Source organism: Neolamprologus brichardi, chromosome 18, assembly GCF_056152115.1.
Source record: "Neolamprologus brichardi isolate AB-2024 chromosome 18, ASM5615211v1, whole genome shotgun sequence".
Classification (NCBI taxonomy): Eukaryota; Metazoa; Chordata; class Actinopteri; order Cichliformes; family Cichlidae; genus Neolamprologus; species Neolamprologus brichardi.
In genome coordinates, this window is record NC_142121.1 from 25618706 (window position 1) to 25638983 (window position 20278).

At 41.0% G+C, this 20278-nt stretch overlaps 2 protein-coding genes across 3 annotated transcripts in view; one reads left to right on the forward strand and one right to left on the reverse strand.

The window, feature by feature from the left end:
- Positions 1-314: 314 nt before the first annotated feature.
- On the reverse strand, positions 315-12255 carry nmnat3 (nicotinamide nucleotide adenylyltransferase 3). 2 transcript variants are annotated; one of them, XM_006786715.3, is made up of 5 exons: positions 12171-12255; positions 7730-7875; positions 5416-5599; positions 3314-3375; positions 315-1009 (listed from the first exon to the last, which is right to left on the reverse strand). In XM_006786715.3, exons 2-5 carry the CDS (start codon positions 7839-7841, stop codon positions 594-596), a joined length of 774 nt encoding a protein of 257 aa, XP_006786778.3. In that variant the 5' UTR covers positions 7842-7875; positions 12171-12255; the 3' UTR covers positions 315-593. The 2 variants fall into 2 exon arrangements, with proteins under 2 accessions (XP_006786778.3, XP_087687550.1); XM_087831424.1 differs by lacking the exon at positions 3314-3375.
- A 2143-nt stretch (positions 12256-14398) lies between these two features.
- The window catches only part of clstn2a (calsyntenin 2a), a 149122-nt gene continuing 143242 nt past the window's right edge, over positions 14399-20278 (forward strand). The window contains exon 1 of the mRNA XM_006786719.3: positions 14399-14590. Within this exon, the coding sequence (XP_006786782.2) occupies positions 14518-14590 (73 nt within the window). The 5' untranslated portion in view covers positions 14399-14517. The remainder of the gene's footprint in view (positions 14591-20278) is intronic.

Genomic DNA, 20278 nt, shown 5'->3' on the forward strand with positions numbered 1-20278 from the left:
AAGCACATCATACTTTATTTATGATTTGATTTATTATTTTTTAAACTTGCGTTTAAAAAATAATAATTTTTCATATTGAATTGTCTTGACTTTCTTTGTTAAAGTGAGTGTATCTGTCTCTATGTCAACAAATGTTTGTGAACTGCGTAAACATCTGGCACATAGATGGGAAATAAGACTTCAATATGAAAGTCTTTTTAAATGTTTTAAACAAATAAAAACCCCAGCAGTCATTTTACAGCCTTTTTTTGTCGCGTGTGTGTTTGTGGGACTTGGGCCGACAAAAGCATAGAAAAATAAAATAGTCATGCGGGAATACAAAAAATATTTTATTTGAATTAATAGAACTGCCATCAAGTCCAATGAGTAAAAACACTGAATGGTGAGAAATCTCTAGGAAAAAATGTAGGATGAAGATGTGGCTCAGTATTTGCATCACTTTAGAAAACACCATGTTTGTGTTTGGATGCTTCTTACTAAAAAAAAAGAAAAAAAGAAAAGTGATGCCTGGAAAACACACTTAGGCCAACAGAGCGTCCATTCCCTGAAGACAAGCACTCATCTGTGAGTGAATTCACCCTTCGAGGGCTCCATCAGTCGTCTAGACTCTTTACCGGCTCCTGTGCCTGCTTAACGAGTGGCCTCAGCACCGCGCTCTTATTTCTCATCTCGCTGTCTTCTGTGTAAAGGTTGTGTCGGTGAATATATTCTATCACAGAGTCTGGAAGCAAGTACTTCACACTCAGACCCCGTCTCAGTGCCCGGCGGACCTCCGTGGCGCTCGTCTCGTTCTTCACCCACTCCCTCACGTGGAAAATGTTGTGCCTGCGGTGCGACAGCAGGTCCGACTCGTGCACGGCCCGCTCGGGCTGCAGCTCCCCTCGACTGACACAGACGAGGCCAAAATGCCCGACCAGCTCCTCGACGTGGTCGTCCCGCCACAAGCCGGGGATCTTGAAGGTGTCTAGGAAATCTGCCCCACACAGAAGCTTCAGCTGGGGAGACAGATCTGAGTGGGGTGGCAGAATAAAACAGAGAAAATGACTATTTACACACTTTCTAACCAGTTTTTATGATAAAACAAAAACAACGATAAAACACGGTGTGACGAATATAACAAACTTAGTTTAATTTCCCTCCAGAGATGGCTTAAAATATGCAAAAATATCCAAATTCATTGTTTTTATATCCATCCACACAATTTTAATCATCTTCCAGCACTATTGGTTTCCTTCAAATTAATATGTTGTCCTGCAGCTGGATATGCCAGTCCTCTTTCTGAGCAATCTCAACAGCAAAGAGTGACACAATCCCCATGTGCTCCTCTTTTTGAATACAGGGACAGAGTTCAGTGGGTTCTTGCCAACTGCCTAGTCCACAACCAAGCTTAAAAAAAGAAAAAAAAGTACTTTACTGAACTGCCTCCTCGAAGAGTCCACACACTAATAGGAAGCAAAATGTAAAAATTGAAGGCACCAGTGATGTGAATATCAAAGAAAAAGAAAGTGAACATTTTGCGCCTGGACAGGGCAAATAAAATGCAGAACATGACTAAAACGGACTTGTTCCACAAATTACACAACTTAGATATTCATATCGCTCGAGGCTTAAGAAAATTATAACAAGACTAATTATTCTAGGAATTCAGCTTTCACATTAAAAACTTAGAAGGTTTGCATAACCCTGATAAACCGCAATAAAAAGGAGACTGAAGCAGCAGGCGAGACTTTCTACTGCAAAATAGGCTCTGCACACAATTGCAAGCTCTATCGGCTTTGTTTTTTTCGATTAGATTTCACGAGTTTCTGTGTTCATTTTTATTTTTTGTTTCTCACAAAATGTGTCATCTTTATATAATGTGGTGTGCAAAAGCAGTAAACCCCAGAAGGCATCCCTGTAAATGCACCGTTATAAATCAAAGTTAATCCATGAAAATGGGCTAAGAATTCTCATTGGCTAGCTTTCATTTATAAGATCTATCTATCTATCTATCTATCACCATTTCTAGTAGCAAAGTCAGCATACTAACAGACTGACAATAAAAAATTCAACATCTTCATGTTTATCAGAAGAACATAAAGCCCAGCTGATGCAGAGGGCTGACATGAATGTTTTACTCTTCAAAGATACTACAAGTTTCACTTTGAGCTGACGGTGGAAGAGTCTACGAATCATTAATACTACAGCAACGCTAGTGAAAACAGTAGTGGGAGAATGCAGCATGGCCAGATTTATTAGGTGCAATGAACTTGTGATCTTGGTTGCCCCAAAGATGAGGAACAGGTCTGCAACTACTCACAGTCTACTGCCATCTTTCAAAGCAACTTTGGTCCGTCAAGGCGGCAATAAAACAGCAATAAGACTGCCATCCGTTTGTAACTGGATGGGCCCAAGTTCACAATTAGATACAATCTATTTTGACAATTTGGCAGTTAACTGTGATAAATTGCCAAAAATCACCAATCTGCATACACAAAAAATCCAATTAAACACAAATTCATTTAGAAAAGTCTTGAATGAAGGAGCAATAGTAGCTTTCTCACATACAAGGACTTAATCGATCTAAACCCCTCCCCAGTTGCTGCCCGATGGCAATTTAACTGCAAAATGACATAAGCGCTCAGAAAGCTTTTATATAGGAAAATAACCACAATACAACCATCTGGCAACCAGTCAAGTCGAGTCCCCTATTGCGAAGAGTGTTGCAGGCAAGTCGTACTCATTGATGTAGACTAAATTACTTGGTAATTATATGCAAATGCTTGACAGTCTGTCTGAGAGTGACAACACTTAGTCCAAATGAGACCTCACTGTCTGGAGAACAGGCTGCCTCCCACCAGGTGACCCATGCAAATGTATTTGAGCTGAAAGTAGTCTACCAGAGGTTGAAGATGTTGCATGCTCAACCTACGGGGAACACGTTATGTTGGTTTTATGGTCCCACAAATGTGTTAGTGCACACACAAGATTCCAGTCGGAAAGAGGGGGGAAGAGATCTGAGATGCGCTCCTGTGTAGTCCTCCAAGACCTCGACTGTGCACCTGCTCTTCTCTGTAGCTGGTTGACTGACCAACAACAGCACAAGCAAGAGTCGTACCACATACTTGATTTGGGCCGCCATGCTGGACCATAAAAACAGCTTTTTCTCATGCTGTAGAGTGAGGAGCCATAAAGGGACAAGATTTCATTTTCTGCGGCTGTCTTTAAAATATGCATGTTTTGTGATAATAAAAACATAATATAAATACCTCTAAAAATCCTGACAACACTCTGTAGTCAAGGGTTTCTAAGCTGAACAAAAAGAGACTCTTACTCGAGTTGTTGTGCATTCCCACGCTCCGCTCATACTCCTTCAGAATACGCCCGTAATGATACCTGACAACCAAAGGAAAAAAAGAAAAGATACTGATACTTTGTTTTTTTTAAACAGTTATGTGGTAATACATGCAGTTTTCTTTCATTTGTGTTTGTGAATCCAACCATTTCCTCTTTGTCCTCAGTTTTCTGTTGTTTTATTCATGTGCAGTGCATCATTCCTGCTTTGTGCAGTAACTTACTGTTCATGCATGTGCTGAGGTAATCCACTATTCAGTCTAAACATGTCAATAAAGCTTTACTGAAGTGATTAGAAAAAGGAATAATAGCCACGACTTATAGAAAAGCCTTTAAAAGAGATGAATGAAAACCTTCACTGTTTTCAAAGCTTCTTAAAGTTGTTCTGTATGTAAAAGTGTGTGCGTGTGTGTGTGCGTTGAATAATGTGTGACGTGGCCTGCTCACCGACTCATAACTTATAACAACAGTCCACTTCATGGCTTGATCAGCAAACATGGCTTACAGCAAGAATGAGACACAACTGGGCGTGTGCGTATAAGTGTCAGTTGTGGTCAGAAGTTACTATCCACTCATTGTGGGCATGAATTTCATGGTAATTTGGAGCTCTTAACAATTCCTCTGAACTGTTCTTTTACCAGGGTGGAACGATTGTACACCATACATCTTTAATGACTTTAAAAAACACAAGAACTGGGTCCATGATTCTGAATTTTCTCTAGTCTACAAAAAGTCAAAATTATACACACAGGCTCAAATATATACAAACACTCTAAAACCACTTATTAAAGGATTTAATAAAGGCTTTGCAGTGTCTATTGACTTGACAAGGGCTATTAACTTCTTGTTGGTCGTCACGATTGACTAAAACTGGTTTCTAGTTACAAACATAATGGGATTTATTGATTAACTAATTAATTTACTAATTTGATTAACCAATACTCAGAACAATTGGAAATTCCAATGAATTCAGTGAAGATTGATGAAAGAGATTTGTAGATTTACACAAGTTGAGAAGGTCTCTAGGAGTCATTTCTACATAAATGTAGATTCAAGAGCATCAGTTCAAACAACTGTACCCAAGTACAAGTTATTTAGGTGGAACAGCACTTTTCCAAAGTCTGGGAAAAGATCTGGACTGTCACCATCAAATAAGATGAAACTGGTTTGGATGACCAGCCTCAATCCTGGTCAAGAAGTTGCTCACACCTACGGTAGGCTAACTCCCCCCCCCCCCCCCCCCCCCCTCCCCCATCCTAAATTGGATAAGCAGAAAAGAACGGATAGATGGATGGATGGACGGATGGATGGATGGATGGATGGATGGATGGATGGATGGATGGATGGATGGATCTCTTGGGTCAAATAAATATGAAAATTCTGTCCAGTTAACTTATGTGTTAGTGAGCGAGCAAATACTCAGTGGGGCCTCTTTCCTATCCTTTCGCTCAGTGCAGCACCTCTCTTCAAACATATTCATCGCTCAGGCAGCCTTTTGCCACTAAACCGTTCCCAGTTGGCAAATGAATTTAACAGCCCGTGGTCCTAATTTCACCCCATGACAAAAAACAGGCCTGATATGGATCCAGTCTAGTCTAGCAGCCCCCAAGAGACTAAAGCCATAAATTAGGCAGGAAACCTGGTGGCACTCTTACATAAACAGCACAAGCTTGCATGATAAAGGGCTCACAGAGGGGCAGCAAAGGACAGTGGATCCCTGCAAACTCTGCTGGTAAGACTAGGATAATCTTATCTTCTTGCACATTAAAAAAAATCATACATATGACATGATATGAGACTCTCTAGCTATAGAATGCAGTTATTATGACAGGAGATATATTTTTTGACTGGAAATACACAACACAATGTTTCAACCAGTTCAATGTTTCTGATTAACCATCGAATTGCCAGCGCCAGGGACTTACTGACTGTGTATGTAATTGTCTGTGAGGTGTGTTCATAAAGGGTGACAGGAAAGAGAAAGAAAAATTGTTTCAACCATTCACTTTCTTGCACAATATCGCAAGATTGTTTTAAAATTTTATTTTAAAACTAATCTCCAGCAGTAAAGATGGTTTATACCTCATAGTGACCACTGTCTCCATCCAGTCTGGCTGCTGGCTCTCCCATTCATCAACTGTGACCCAGTTGGAGCTCTGAAGCGCCAGCTCTGCCATAGCAACACGATGCTTAGCCAGTACTAGGCCTTGCTTTCCATAGCTGTCACTCACTGGGGACACAATGCCACCCACCACTTGGTACTGGCCTGAGGGGAGAGAAGATTAACAGAGTTTAACTGGGTCACGACAGGGAAAAAGAAATGCAACTGTCATGTATAACAGAGATAGTGGCGTTGATACAATTAATGGTTTATCAGATCTCACATTTGAGGACAAATAAGACAATTATTCTCTTTATAACGGAGTGAGAAAGGTGGGTGATCGTGACAAGGTGTCTCAAATCATACTGTGTCATCAGTTTTAGAAAAAAGTGTGTTTATTTAGCTGACAAAGTTGGAAACAATCAGACACAGGAGGAAAAACATCTACTGTGATTTCTGAATGTCAACCTCAAGCTAGTCAGCTGATGCCTTATAGGTAAGGGGGTCGAAGGGAAAACTGTAAGAGCATTAATGTTCCTGCACGTTGAAATGCTCAGAGCAGCTTTACGATGTAAATGTCCTGAATTTATATAAGGAGGCTGTGTCTGCTGAAGCTGGGATTGTGTGGCAGAGCAGATAAGAACATAAAGCTTAGGGTGACTAATATATATATAAACATTGTTTGTATGATTGTATGGGATTCTTCGTACTGGGGTCTTAAAAGATGCAGCAATTGATTTTTTTTTCGGCCACTAGGGGGCAAAAGACCTCCACTGCCTGCTGAAAAAAAAAAGAGCCTAATTTCGCTTGCGGCAGACACAGAGAAACATTAGCATTCGTTTGGAGTTGTGTTTATGGCAACTTGACATAGGTATTCAGCTCTCTCTTCTCCAGCTAGTCGTAAAGTTTGCATGTCTGCTCTTTAGCGCTAGAAAGGTCGTAGGGAGTTTTATCAGGGATTGGTTGCCACCGCGGCAAGGAACAAGACAAATGACAGGGCGACACTCAATCAAACAGGCCAGAAGTGATAAACAATGAGCTAGTCTAAAGAGCTCTGAAAAGTGGCATAGTTGGGTTGTAATACATCACATATATAGTACCGTGCAAAAGTCTTGAGCCACCCCTCATTCCTTTATATTTTGCTAGGAAATAGTTTCAGGGATTTATTGAAATACATAGAATATACATGGAAATGCAGCATATGAGGCACAAACAGTTGGTACAAGTCTGATGAGCTTCAGAGTCAATGTTTCGTATGAACACTTTTATTCTTCAACACAGCTTAGGCAGGTTTCTTTGTAATTTCTTTAAGCAGTCTTCAGGAATAGTTCTCCAGGTTTCCTGAAGAACTATAAGCTATTCTTTGGATTCTGACTGACTTTTGCTCTGTTTTCTGTCTAGATGATCCCACACTGCTTCAGCAATGCTGAGGTCCGGGCTCTGGGGAGGCCAATCCATGACTGATAGTGTTCCAACGTGTTTCTCTATACAGGTATGCTTTTACTGATTTGCCTGTGATTTTTGGGAAAAAGAAACAAAGCGTTCGCCAATTAGACGCTATCCAGATGTTTATAATTCCATCAATTTTTACTTTTTGACAGTCACCCTTCTACTGAGACCATTTCTGATGGGGCTTCATCATGAACAGTAGATGGATCAACTGAAGGGTCAGGTGCATCTCTCAGGTCCTGCTATACTTATTCCTTAAGGACACGATTTTCAGATACTGTTCATCTGCTGTAGTTTTTAGGCCTGACACGTGTGGGTCTGGCCTTCACTTGTCCAGTTTCCTCATATTTCCTCATATTTTTTAAGGACACCATACACACCATATGCCAACTTTACAGCTACTTGCTCTTTTGGGAACCACCTTGTTGCAAACATAGTATTTTAGGTCTGTCTAACAGTTACATTTGGCATTTTTTGTAGAATCAGTTAAGAAAATGAAAACAAATGATCTGTTTTGCAACAGGCTATTAACAACGTACCTAAAGATACGTGAGTGGGTGGCTCTTGGGTGAAGAGGTTTAACAATCAAAAAACATTCCTCTGAAATTGGGCAGGTACAGGGACTGGACTGAGTGAGTGAAAAAGCAGTCAGTGTCCAAAGAAAAACTTTAAAAGTCCTTCAGAGAGGCTGGACAACTATTACTCATTGCTTGATTAGTTGTTACTACAAAGTCTATTAATCAGTGGGCTTTATGGAGGAGATCTTACAGAGGCTGGTTTTCTTTAAAGTCAAACGATACAGCGATACACAAATGATACGGGGACGTAGCGTTGTCTGTATCTGACCTGTGCTGTGCATGTGGTCTCTGGCCAGCTCGAACAGCCTCATGTGCTGGTTGGTGATTGGATTAAATGAGCCGCAGGCTAACAAGACTAGTGGGACACGGCGGGCGGCCATCTCGGTTTAACCTCTCACACCGCAGTCAAAGAACCTTAGAGGAAAGTGAAACAGAGTATTAGCCAGAGTCGCGTGATGGGACAGAAGATGACGAGACTCAAGGAAGACAGCAATGAGAAACAGTCCTCTTCTGGAAACCTCTGCATGTAATCTAAAAAGAGATTAACACCACACACACAGATGAGCACAGTCTAACCCCAGAGAAGAAAAAATTAAACTCAGGTTCCGATCTTCTAACAATTTGTCATTGGGACACCAAATCCACTTCCAGAAACATCGAAAAGAATAAAGGATGCGGCGTTTTTCTGAGGCTGAGCACTGGACGAAGTAAACAGCTACAGTGCAGTTTTGTTTTACTGTCCGTGTTTGTGTGTGTAAAGAGCCCAAAGGGAAATAAACACCAGCCACTGCTCAGCCAACTCACCACTCACTCTGCCAGGAATCCAGCCAACATTTATTTCACTTTAAATTAACTTTCTTGACCAAAGTTCAGTGAGTAGTTTATCTCAACATTTAGATCTAAAATGTTATTCGTTTGGGATTTTATTCTAATAGGCATCTGTGTGAAATTGCTCATAATTAGGAAATTAATTCTTAAGTAAAGGTCAAAAAATGTTTTTATGAGGTCATACTGAACTCAACCTTTGACAATGAAAAGAGTAATGACTCTATCCTTGATTGAGTGTTTGAGCAAAATTTTGAAGCGCTTACATGAGTGGGATGAATGTACAAAGACAACAAAATGCCTCTGGCCACAGTTGTTGGCAGCATAGAAGCAAATAGCAATCCTTCTGGATTTTGGGCTTGCCTGATACCACAAAGGTATGCACTACTCTACTATCTGTGCCTACACAAAAACGCATCGTCAGTAATAACACTAAAATCCGGGTTTTTTTTGTTGTTTTTTTGCTTACTCAATTCAGGGTTGGGTTGGAGCCTCGACAGGCTGCCAGTTTGTTTCAGGGATACGCTCACATTCACATCTACACCTAATTTAAAATCGCAGATTTCCTGAGCCCAGAGATTTCAAACATAAGGCCCGGTGGCCAAAGCCTCCAGCAGCTGTTCACAGGACGGCTTTGGAAGATGTGAAGCAGAGTGTGGATTTTTTTTACTTTTAGTAAGCAAGTCAGTAAAATGTATTATCTGTATCATCTTTTGAGACAAAGATCAAAGGTCAAAAAAAAATACATAAAAATAAAAAAGCAAGTCTAAAAAGATGAGTTTTTAGTAGTTTCTTGAAGGTGATCACTGAGTCCATAGATCAGGTCAGAGGGAAAGATTTCCATTGTCTAGGGGGCCACTGTAGCAAAATCTCCATCTCATTTAGTTTTCAGCCTTGTATGATGCACAACAAGTAGGCCCTAATCACATGACCTCAGGGTGTAAATGTTTACTGATGTGAGCTGGTGCTTGTCCAGGAAGAGCTCTAAAAGTCAGAACCAGAAACTTAAAATATACTCTGAATTTAACGGGGTACAGTACAGCTGTTCAGCAACAGTGTGACTTGAGTACAAGTGAACAATGAATTATACTAATCCAAATAAATCCATGAATAACAATCTCCAGTTCAGTGCAAACCAGAAAAGGCCAAACAGCAGCAGAGTCTGGATGAATCCTCCTGAGGTAGTACGGTCTCAGGCGCTGCGTATCCAAGCAGGGACATAGAAGAAAAATTCCTCTCCATGGAAACTCGCTAAACACAGGTAACCAGAAATGCTCAACGTCCCTTATCAGCCAGTCCCTCACTTCCAAGAAAAGGCTTAGATTCATCTGCTCTTCTCACTCTCCTCTTCTGTGGTCTGTGTGTACCCAGGAGGGCACCAATGAGGACGCCAAATGAGGCAGTAGGGGATACAAAATGCAAACACAGGAGGATGAGGCACCTCCTGTGTTTTATTTTTCCACTATCTACAATACAAATGCCTGTTTTTAAAACAGTGTGTCCATGGTTTAAAAAACATTTTTTTTCTTTCTGTAAAATAATATAAACTTTATATTTTATAACTACAGTACAGCCTGTGCAATGAGCTCCGTAATCACTCATCTGCCTGCTTTCCTAGGTGCTCGGCTGCTCTTCTATTCTTTACATCACTTCCACACGACCTACCTCCTCCCCATCCTCACCTCACCCAAGTCACTCAGACTCACTCAGACACTCAGCCAAGCCTTCATCCTCATCTTCACCACAACCAGCATCTACACATCCGGTGTGTCCTATCCTAAAACTTGTCCTGCTAGGATTACTTTCTGCCATGCTGGGTCACCTGATTCTAATTGCAAATTAATGGCGAAACAAAATTATTTCTCTATTTCACTAAATCATGTTCAATTCTTCGAAATGTTCTCTCCTTACTGCGCTTAATTAAGACATGTCAGGGATTGTTTAGCTTGTTTAGATACGTTTAGTTCAGTGGTTCCCAAACTTTTTTTGCTGGGCCCCCCTTGTTTTACAAGAAAAATGTTCGTGCCCCCCCTCGCGCGCACGAGCACATCCTCCAACCACACACACACACACACACACACACACACACACACACACACACACACACACACACACATATTTTGCTCCATTGCGGTTTATTTCACACCTCAAACATTTAGTAAACAATTAAGCAAATACAAGTAATCTGCAATAAAATACAGGTAGTAAGAAAATAAACTACTAACTCTTTTACGCTACGTCCACACCTACACGGTATTTTTGAACACGCAGCTGTTTGTCCACACGTAAACGGCGTTTCGAATCACCGAGAACGGAGATTTTTTAAAACTCCTTTTTTGCGTTTAGGTGTGGATGAGAAATACAGAGTTTGTCAAGCAAAGTCAAAGGTATGTGCCTTTTTTCACGTCACGCTGTGTGCACGTTATTGTTTACATGAGATGAATTGCAGAATGGCAGATAGAGACAAAATACTGTTAATCTGACTATCTGCAGGTTTTACACGCTTACATATACACACGCACACGCAGTTACTGTCCCTCCATTTAGAAAGGCAGAGGTGTCACGGTGTAATTATTTTACATGTAGTTGTTTTTTTTCCCGTGTAATAATATTCAACATTGCTATCAATACATTTTTCAAAAAATCCCTCTGCAAAATGGGTTCAAAAACATAAACAACTGTTGAATGCTGTTTGTCCGTGATTTGAACCGGGGGAACAAATCGTGGCAGGATCAGCCTGATGTTATTTGTATCCCGCTGTAACTTTACTGTATAAAGAGCTAACATCTCCAAAATGTCAGGAGTAGTTAGTCATTACAACAAGTGTTTGTGAACTAAAAATCAAGAATGTGGGATACTGTTTGTCCGTGATTTAAACAGCCCTGCGCTGCTCCCGACGAAGGGAAAACCAATTCTGCAGGGGAGACCTACCTCGGCACTTGTGCAGGTGAAACCAAAGGGTAGATATGCTTCACCATATTTTCTAGTCTTTGGCTTAGAATGAAGTTGGTTTGGAAACATATTCAGCTATGCTTCATCTCCTGCTTTGCGTTTGTGTGGGCGCCCCGTGCTAGCAGTGTCCAAGCGTTTTTTGTTTTTTTTTGCCTTTTCATGCCGCGCCCTCCCTGCAATGGGTCTGCGCCCCCCTAGGGGGCGGGCCCCACACTTTGGGAAAGTCTGGTTTAGTTAAACGTGCACCATATAAATTGATGTATTTAACTAGTAATTGTAATTTTGGGTATGAACAACAACAGTAAGATGCTGACCAGGAAGTTCTCTTCAGGAAGCGCTTTCAAATTACCAGCTCACTATGTTGAAAGAAAAAGAAGCCTTTGAAACACAACTTCCTCTTTGCACAAAGCTTTTAGTTTGGATGTGGACACTTACTACACCCTGCCTCACTCTGACAGAGTAATCAGACTCTTCTAGGTCATCTGGTAAATTCATTTTCACAGTTAGTACACTTGCACGCATTTCTACAATATCAACTTTAAATAAAGCTATGCAAGCAGGATCTCACACTCTCACTCCAACCCTAAAGTGTGTTTTTCTGTGAATACTCTACAATTCACATCTACTGGGAAGGCAAAATACGCCCTTTTTAAAATCTAAGTTTCTAATGATGTTATTAAGGCAGAATAACGTATGTGTCATAGATTGTAACATAATGAAGTTAATGAAGTAAGTTAAAACACCATCAACATTGAGGAAGCTGTGACAGTCCACCTTGACATTGAGCGGGCAGCTAACAGTCGCTAGCTTAGCGGACTAATAAACCAGGCGTAACGCGATTAATCAGTTAAAACAAAATAACAGCACAGTCAAGCAGGCGTGATACAATCCACACAGTGATTAAAGGCAGTAGCGATAGTTCGTTTCATTACCTTCTTTTCACATTGTTGACGTTTGGCGAGTGTGTCACACTGATACCACTCCCACCCTCCCCGTGTTTGGAGAGGCGCTTGTTTGAAGGTTCCGCAGATAAAACCTGGCTGAAGTGCGACCCCTGGTGGATGAAGGTTACAGCGACGGAGCTCTCCGTGGTACTGAAGTACGTGCAAGTTGTTGACAAGTCTTTGTAGTTAAACGTAATAACGGTGCCTTTTCATTTATTAGATGCACATTAAAGAGCAATGTTACTTTTTTTGCGCTCAGTGCTGCTGCATCTGTGGGCAATGACGGCATCTTCCCAGAACACCTTACAATTAGAAGCTGACCTTTACAGCAATGCAGCATCAAACACCTATGAGCTCCAGGTAACCTTTGATTCTATTGTTGTAAACTGCTTGTCAGATGAAAGGGGAGAGCACTGTACAACACTAACTGACTGTCTATAGAGCAACCTGCAACTGATTACAAAAATGGCCACAAATCCCTTTTCCAATAACTGTGCTTTGCAGAGAAGGTACGAGAATAACTTTAAAAGAATGTAAGCTTTCAAAGAAGTGACATGGCATTTAGCGAGCCATTGTTATATATCACTATAAAAATAGAGCAAGCCCTTTCCTGTGGGGACAACTGCACCAGTTTCATATAGGGAGCAGTGTGTGTCAGTTAAAACCAACAAAGGAGGCTTTCAGATGTGTTCATGTTCACACAAATGGATGGAAGTTATCACTGATCTTACATTTATTGCTGTTTGAGGTAAAAAATTAAGTTATCGCAGTGAATATCCAGTCCCCTAATGAATGAAACAACTGTTTTCTTTCAGTTACATGAATAATCTAGCAGTGATAAACTGTTGATAAACTATTGAACAGTTTATCACTGCTAGATTATGCCATGACTGCTCATAAACAGGAAAAAAGAGGAACAAATTAATCCAACCTACTTTGTGTGAAACATTAAGATTAAATTGAGTATTTGTCAATAACACAAGAAGCAGTCTTTTAGTGATGACACAGTGATTTTCTCCCTTTCCCTATACTAAATAATTGCTGACCTGATGGCTTCACTGCAATTAGAAAGACAGCCTGCACACCATCTTCCCCCTTGTCACTGCTCCGCTGTGACTTAGCTCCCATTAGCCATGGAAACAGCCAGCCAGGAGCATGTGTGTGTAAGTAATTGCATGTGCATGTAAATGTGGCCCTTCTTGGACTTGTATGTGTGTGTTTTCTGTCTTTGTTATCCTCTTAACTCTCCTGAGGTCTGCCCTTCTCTCTCTTGCTCCCTCTAATCCCCAGAACACACACCCACACCCAGCAGAAGAGGAAGCAGGAATATGTGTGTGTGTGTGTGTGTGTGTGTGTGGGGGGGGGGGGGGGGGGGGGTAATTGAAGAACATGTGGTCCTCGCAGAAAACCAGTGATTCTGCCACTGGGTGGAAAGTGAAAGACTCAAATCTGTGAGGGGGAGTATAGCTGTGCTCTTCAGAGGCTCTTGTTAGGAGGATACAGCTGGAAAAACATCTCACTGTGGCAGCTGCTTCATTCAATTATAGCTCTAAGAAAATGCACTTTACTTCTTAATTAACGTACATTTCCCAGATGTAGCATATCTAAGATAACTGAGATGATTAAGGGAGGGTAACTGCTAATGACCCCACTCAAAGATGCTCGTGGTTGCTCACTAATCTAAACACTTAAATGGTCAGCAGCAAGGTGTGGCAACTGACACTCCAGTGAGCCTGGAAACATGATGTTACATTTACATTGCATTAGTCATTGGCAGATTGCTCCAGGGGTTTCATTATCAATCCTCACCCCGTCTTGACACTAAAATACTAACACAATGACACTCTTCTCAGACAGATCCTCCCTGCATCCCTTCCTTCACATCTTCTGCTCCTTCTCTCTGAGAATAATTTTTTTTTGTCAAGTTTGTCAAATAAAAGCCAAACTGGGTTTTTTTTCAACATAAAAGCGTGCAATTTTTCAAAATTTGTGCAAATCTATTTTTAGGTCCGTGCAATAAAGGAAATGTTGTCTAAAAAGATTTTCTACTCCATGTAATTACAATGCTGTTGTAGCATTTGAAATGCTTCAACCTTTACAGTCGGTTGCTCTATTTTATTTTGAAAAGCAACTCCCGGAAGTGTTGGTGCGTTGACGCTATTTAAACGCCAGCCTCTCTCTCCCTCTTTGCTTACATTAACACTGACTGTCTCTCGACCTGCCGACTATCTGTCGCGCGGCCGGCCAGCTGAGAACATCCACGCGCTCGGGAGGTGAGCGAGGATATTTGGAAGAGGACAGGACGCAGAGACATCTCCTTCACGGCTCGACAAACATGCACACACTCGGGGTCCCATTTCTGCTGCTTTGGCTTATCTGGGGCCACTCCTGCGCGCTCGGTGGAAAAGGTAGGAACAAAAAGGAAAAAAAATTAGAAAGCGTGGAAAAAAAAACTTGGTTTCGAAAATCTTTGCCCCCTTTTTTGCGTTTAAGTTGCACAAGTTTGCAATGCGAGCGACAGCCGTACGTCCAAGAACTTCGCAGTCAGGTTTAGCTGTCTTGAAGTTCGGCTGCATTTAAATGATTTTTTTCTTATGAATTATTGGCCAGTGGTTAGCTGAGGTTTCCTGTCTTGGCTGTCAGTTACTGTGGCAGGTGTTCAGTTAATTGGAAGTTACCAGCGTCGAGTAATTTAAAAGAGAAATGTGTTTATATGAAACCACAACGTTAACATCAGGGGGTCGCATATGATAATTTTAATTTATGGCGAATGGATTTGCCTCATCGTTTGCTTTTAACTCTTCAAATGTGTGTGTGTGTGTGTGTGTTTTTTTTTTTGTTTTGTTTTTTTTTTTTACAAACGAAGCCTTAAAATACATTCAATTTTTCATTCTAAAAGAACATTTAATCTAAAAAATGTTTATTATTGTGTTGTATCAGACATGACTTCAGTTACATTTTACAGGTGTTTGCATGCTGTTGAACTGGTCTTCACATAACCTCCTCTGTTCTCAACAACTGTACTTGGCCTGGATACCTTTGAAGTGCAGGACAAACATGACATTTATGGCAGTTATGTTTTTGGTCATGATTGGTTGGTTGGCCAGTGATCTGAAGATGATTTCTGTCTACAATTATCGATCAGTGCTCAGGGAGGGCAGCCATGGTTGGGATGCTGTATTCCATCACGTCTTCACCCTGTGATACTCACATCTTTCTCCATCTCTTTTTCTCCGGCTCTCTCCCTCTCTCCCTCTCTCCCTCTCTCTTTCTCTCTCTCTCTCTCTCTCTCCCTCTCTCTCTCTCTCTCTCTCTCTCACACACACAGCTCTGGCTGTTGTTGCCTATGAAGGGCAGCATTGGTTTACAGTTGTATTAATTGGGTCTCTGGAGTCAGAGTGCTGGGCTGACTGGCTGTCTGCACTCAACCAAACATTATCATTATTTTTCTTGTTTATAAAAGACCTCCATATGGCCTGGAGCCAGAGGGAAAGCTAACTAGGTTTAGATTAAGTTGAGAGAATTGACTGTTTTCTGTAGAGAGTTCAAAGACTCATTAAGTTTTCAAAGGTGAGTGTAAAATGTGTGAACTCGGCTTTGATTGCTACGTATATAGTAAATCCAGAGTCAGTGGTGACTATGCAGTGCATGCTTGGGTCGTAGCTCTCTTTTCTTTTTTTCATGCTTTAACACCATAATTTCAGAAATGCATGTGAGGAAAAAAAGGTTTGAAAGGAGAAGTTGTTGTCACACAATCTTGAACCTTTGGGAAGTGAAGTGTCAGCGGTTCATATCACTTTATTGCACACTTCTGCCAACAAATCTTCAATGCAAAGTAGACAATGGAACAGACACTCGTGTGAGCAAGAATCTATAATCAGTAAATTTTATCTTAGGGAATGTCCACACAAATACATTTTAATATCAACCCGTGTAGCTTTTGCTGCATTATATGGACAAAAGCTCTTAGTCTTTGAATTCAGGTGTTTTCAGTCCCTTTGCTGCAGGTGTGAAAAATCACGTACATCAAATTTCTCATCAAATTGTGAAAGAATGGGTTGTCCTAGAGAGCTCATTAAGTTTGATAAGAGTAACAACAGCCCAATGTTACAAGTTAGTTTGTGATATCTCTTCCCTCTAGATATTCCACAAGCAGCTGTTAGTGGTATTATTGCAAAGTGAAAGTGTTTAGGAACCACAGAAACTCAACAGCAACTCAGCAATGAAATGGCAGACAATGGAAAGTTACAGTGCAAGATCATCAAGTGCTGAGGAGCAGAATCTGTAAAAGTCACCAACGCTCTGCTGACTCAATAACTACAGAGTTACAAACCTCCTCTGGCATTAATATCAGCACAAAAACTGTGTGCCGGGAGCTTTGCGGCAGGGGTTTCCATGGCCGGGCAGCTCCTGGAGGGGCAACGTGTAGGTGGCCCAGTGTTTTTGTGTACATAGTGTAAGTTTATGCCTGGTGGAAGTTTTGAAAATGCTTATGACACAACGCAAAGAAAACACTCCCGGATTTGGTTTTAGGCTGGATTTGCAGAAACTAAGAGGTTTTGAAAGATGAAGCAAATATCCGTATTTTTTTCTTTTTGTCTGGGTATTTTTTCCACATTGTCATGTTTTTTTCTGGCAGTGGATAATATTCCCCATACAGCTTTAATATGTCATGATATTTTCTTTCCAAGCCCCGAAAATCTGTCCTCTACGTATACTTTCAGTAACAGTTCCAGTTCATCATCTGACTTTGGTCCCAGCAAAGAAACCATGATGTACATAAAAGAAAATGCATTTATATTAAAAAAAAAAAAAGCTATTCAAGTGTAGAACCAGAAAGTAATATATCATCCTTTGGCTAGCTAATATAGGTATAGCATACCTCGGTTTTATTGTGCACTGCTCTATACCTCTCTTTGGCTGACTCATCTGTATCATTAGACCTTCTAGCAAAATATTCCCATTTTTCTCTTTTAAGAGTCCCACATTCCCACCGGGGCTTGGCATTTTTCTCAGTTCAGTTTCTTGCCTGCTCCAGTCGCTGTTATCATAAGTTATAGCGGCGCATGTTTGGTATTAAAATATGAATCTTTGACAATCACAGTAATATTGCCCGACCTCAATGCAGTGCACAGTGACTGAAGGCCAAATATTGTCTACTAAACATTTAATGCAACAGCTGAAATGCCTTTAAAAGTGGTCTCTAAATGTCAATGCGATGTCCTAACACTTGACAAGGCGTTGTATTGTGAAGTACCGTTTTGAAAAAGAATAGATCAGGGACTGAGAGTGCTGGTTGGATGTCTGCTTGTTGTTTAAAAAGACAAAGAGCGATTTTTCTCTTGCATTCTTGTGCGTCTGTGCAGCTTCTTTGTATTTCCAAGCTTTACAAGCTCAGCAGAACACATTATATACATGAAACAAAGGCTTTCTGCTGAATACCTTTACATAAGAAGTCGGGGAAAATAGACCAGAGCAGATGAGCGCCAAGAGAATCTGAAGGGTGCTGGGAGAGAGAGAGAGGGAGAGAACGGCAGGAAGAAATTGAAAACAAGACCAGATTTATGGGTGTCTTTTCAACAGAGCCATCCAGCTGCATTATCCCCGCCAGAACATAAATCGTGAAAGCGATGGGGAACGCAGAAGCATAACTCAGGTTTTCCTCTTCTGTGCAACGACTGGTGAAACAATGACTAGTGGGAAGTGCTCTGCCCATCCTGTCGCTCTTTTCCTCTTTACTGTCATTCATGCCCATTCTATTCCCTTTAATTCCCCCTGTTTCTTCCCGGTTGTGTTTTCTCTGCCAGCCTCTCTCTTTCTTCCTTTGACTCTGTATCACTCTTCGCTGTTCTGCTCCGCTGAGCTGATGCGATTCAGAGGGCAAATGTCACAGAGAGAGAGAAGTGTTTCGTCATTCTCCGTCTCGCTTCTTTTTTCCATGCTTGAGCAGCCTTCGTTATGATTTCCAGAGGTAGCGCTGCTCCCTCACTCTTTCTCTCTCTCTCTCTCTCTTTCATAGCCAGGATTCAATTCCAAAGGTTTATGGGCTCAAGTGAGATGTATAAATGAAGAGGCAGTCTTCTTTCTGTCTTACTTTGCCTTTTCTCATTTGGCGTGTGTCGCATTCTCACTCTATCCCGGCTGCCTCTATTACTGGCCACCTCCTCGGTCCCATTTCTATTTGCTCTCTTTCCTGTAGCTTGCACAGATTTGACTTCTGCTCTTTTATTTCCCCCTCAACTTTTCACCTCTCTGCTTTGCAATCATGTTTTCTAAATGAGAAGGTACAATATGTTTGCTGTGCGCAGTAACGGTTAGGTATTGACTTAAAAATGTCCTGAGCACCAACGTGTGAAGGAATGCTCGGTCTGACTCCTGCAGAGAGTATATGCAAATGAGGGTAGATATGCAAATAATGTCCTAATTTGGGTGTTAATTACTCAGCACAGCTAATTATAATATGTCTGATGAGGCGTAAGGTGGAGGAGAGGAGTGAAATGGAGGGGCTGCCATTGGATGATGTATGCACGGCGATAACAGTGTGTGTTTGCGGTGTGTTTGTCCGGGTGTGAGGGGAGAGAAGTGCTGGTGTTTAGCACTGCGTGTATGCCAGTATTACACCAGCTGGTCCAATGGCCCCGGTGGGGCTTTCTGGTCAACACGGCTCAATATGTGGTGGATAAACATTGCATGCAGCGCTGACTTCTGAAAGACAACCTCCTGCACTCGTCCCCTGTTATTTCACTAATGAAGTGACACACACATTCACACACCTAGACACTCCTGTACTTTAAAAAGTACAGGAAGTAAACACTTTATTTTTTTTTATTTACACACAGTAATTAGCAGCCACTGAGCTGGTGCTATAGAAGAGACTCAGAGTGAAAGATGAAAGAAGAACAATAATGTGCAGATGGATTTTCTACTGTAACAATAATCCATTTTTCTTTTTCTTTCATTATCCTCTCAGCGTATGTTAGAAATAAGAAATACATGAGGCTTTATGACACATATAATCAACTTGGACCTCACATTTCACAAGATTGGCTTCATTTGTTTGTCGGCATCAGTAAAGGCACCAGTTTGAGTAATTTGAACTTAATTACATCAAGCACCAAAGGCATTTTCGTTTCTCAAATGGTCAGAAAAATAACAATAAAATCCAAATTTATGTCAAATAAGGTAACATGATCATTTCCTTTGTGTCCACATTGATCGTTTTCACTGTTTACTGTTAATCCTCCGTACCTCCAGAAAAAACCAGATGTAAAGATGAAATCAATAACAAATTAAATGTATTAGAAAATACTTGAATTTCCCGGCAAATGATTCCAAACACAGGGGAAGTTCATGCTTAAAAGACTCAAGCTGCTTCTTCAAAAATAGCACAATGTGTGTACCTCAAGTCAGATGGTCATAAATCTTTTGGACATTAGCGCAGTGAACCAGAATGAAAGCTGCGAGCAGCAGTCATGAATCCTGTGACACTTTAGGTTCGTTCTGTTTGTGCTCATGTGTCACGTCTGCGTGGCAGTTTTCTTTGAAACAGTCCTTGCCAGCACAGTAACACCGAAGTGATACTTTTATCATCTCGGCTGATTGTGACAGTGATTGTGTTTATATTCCAGCCAGAGTGTAGGATTATAAATCCTTGACTCTTTTTGTACATAGCTAAATAAATGGATGCATTTGTAATTTAGCAATTTAATTGCTTAAGTGCAATTGTTTCAGTGAGTAATTCTGTTGCTTTGATGGCTTATTTGTTCGTACTTACCTTTCAGGAAACATGGGAAACGAGGCTAAGCATTTGCAGAAAGAGTAAACAAAGTTTGAGTTCAAGTAAGCTGTGTTTTTAGTGCTTAGACAGCCATGCAAAACTACCACTATTGAAATGGCTTGTCCTCAGTTAACATTTAAATAGAGCAATGTTGAACAGCGGCTTACAACTTGAACTGAAATGCCGTGCCTTTGCTGTGTCCCACGAGCCGGTGTCAGTAAAGCGTTATCAATTGTCTCTATGTACACAGGCCTAGCAATCCCTTATTAAACAATAGACTGTGGTCTATTGTGACTCATGATAAAGCCTGAAGTTATGA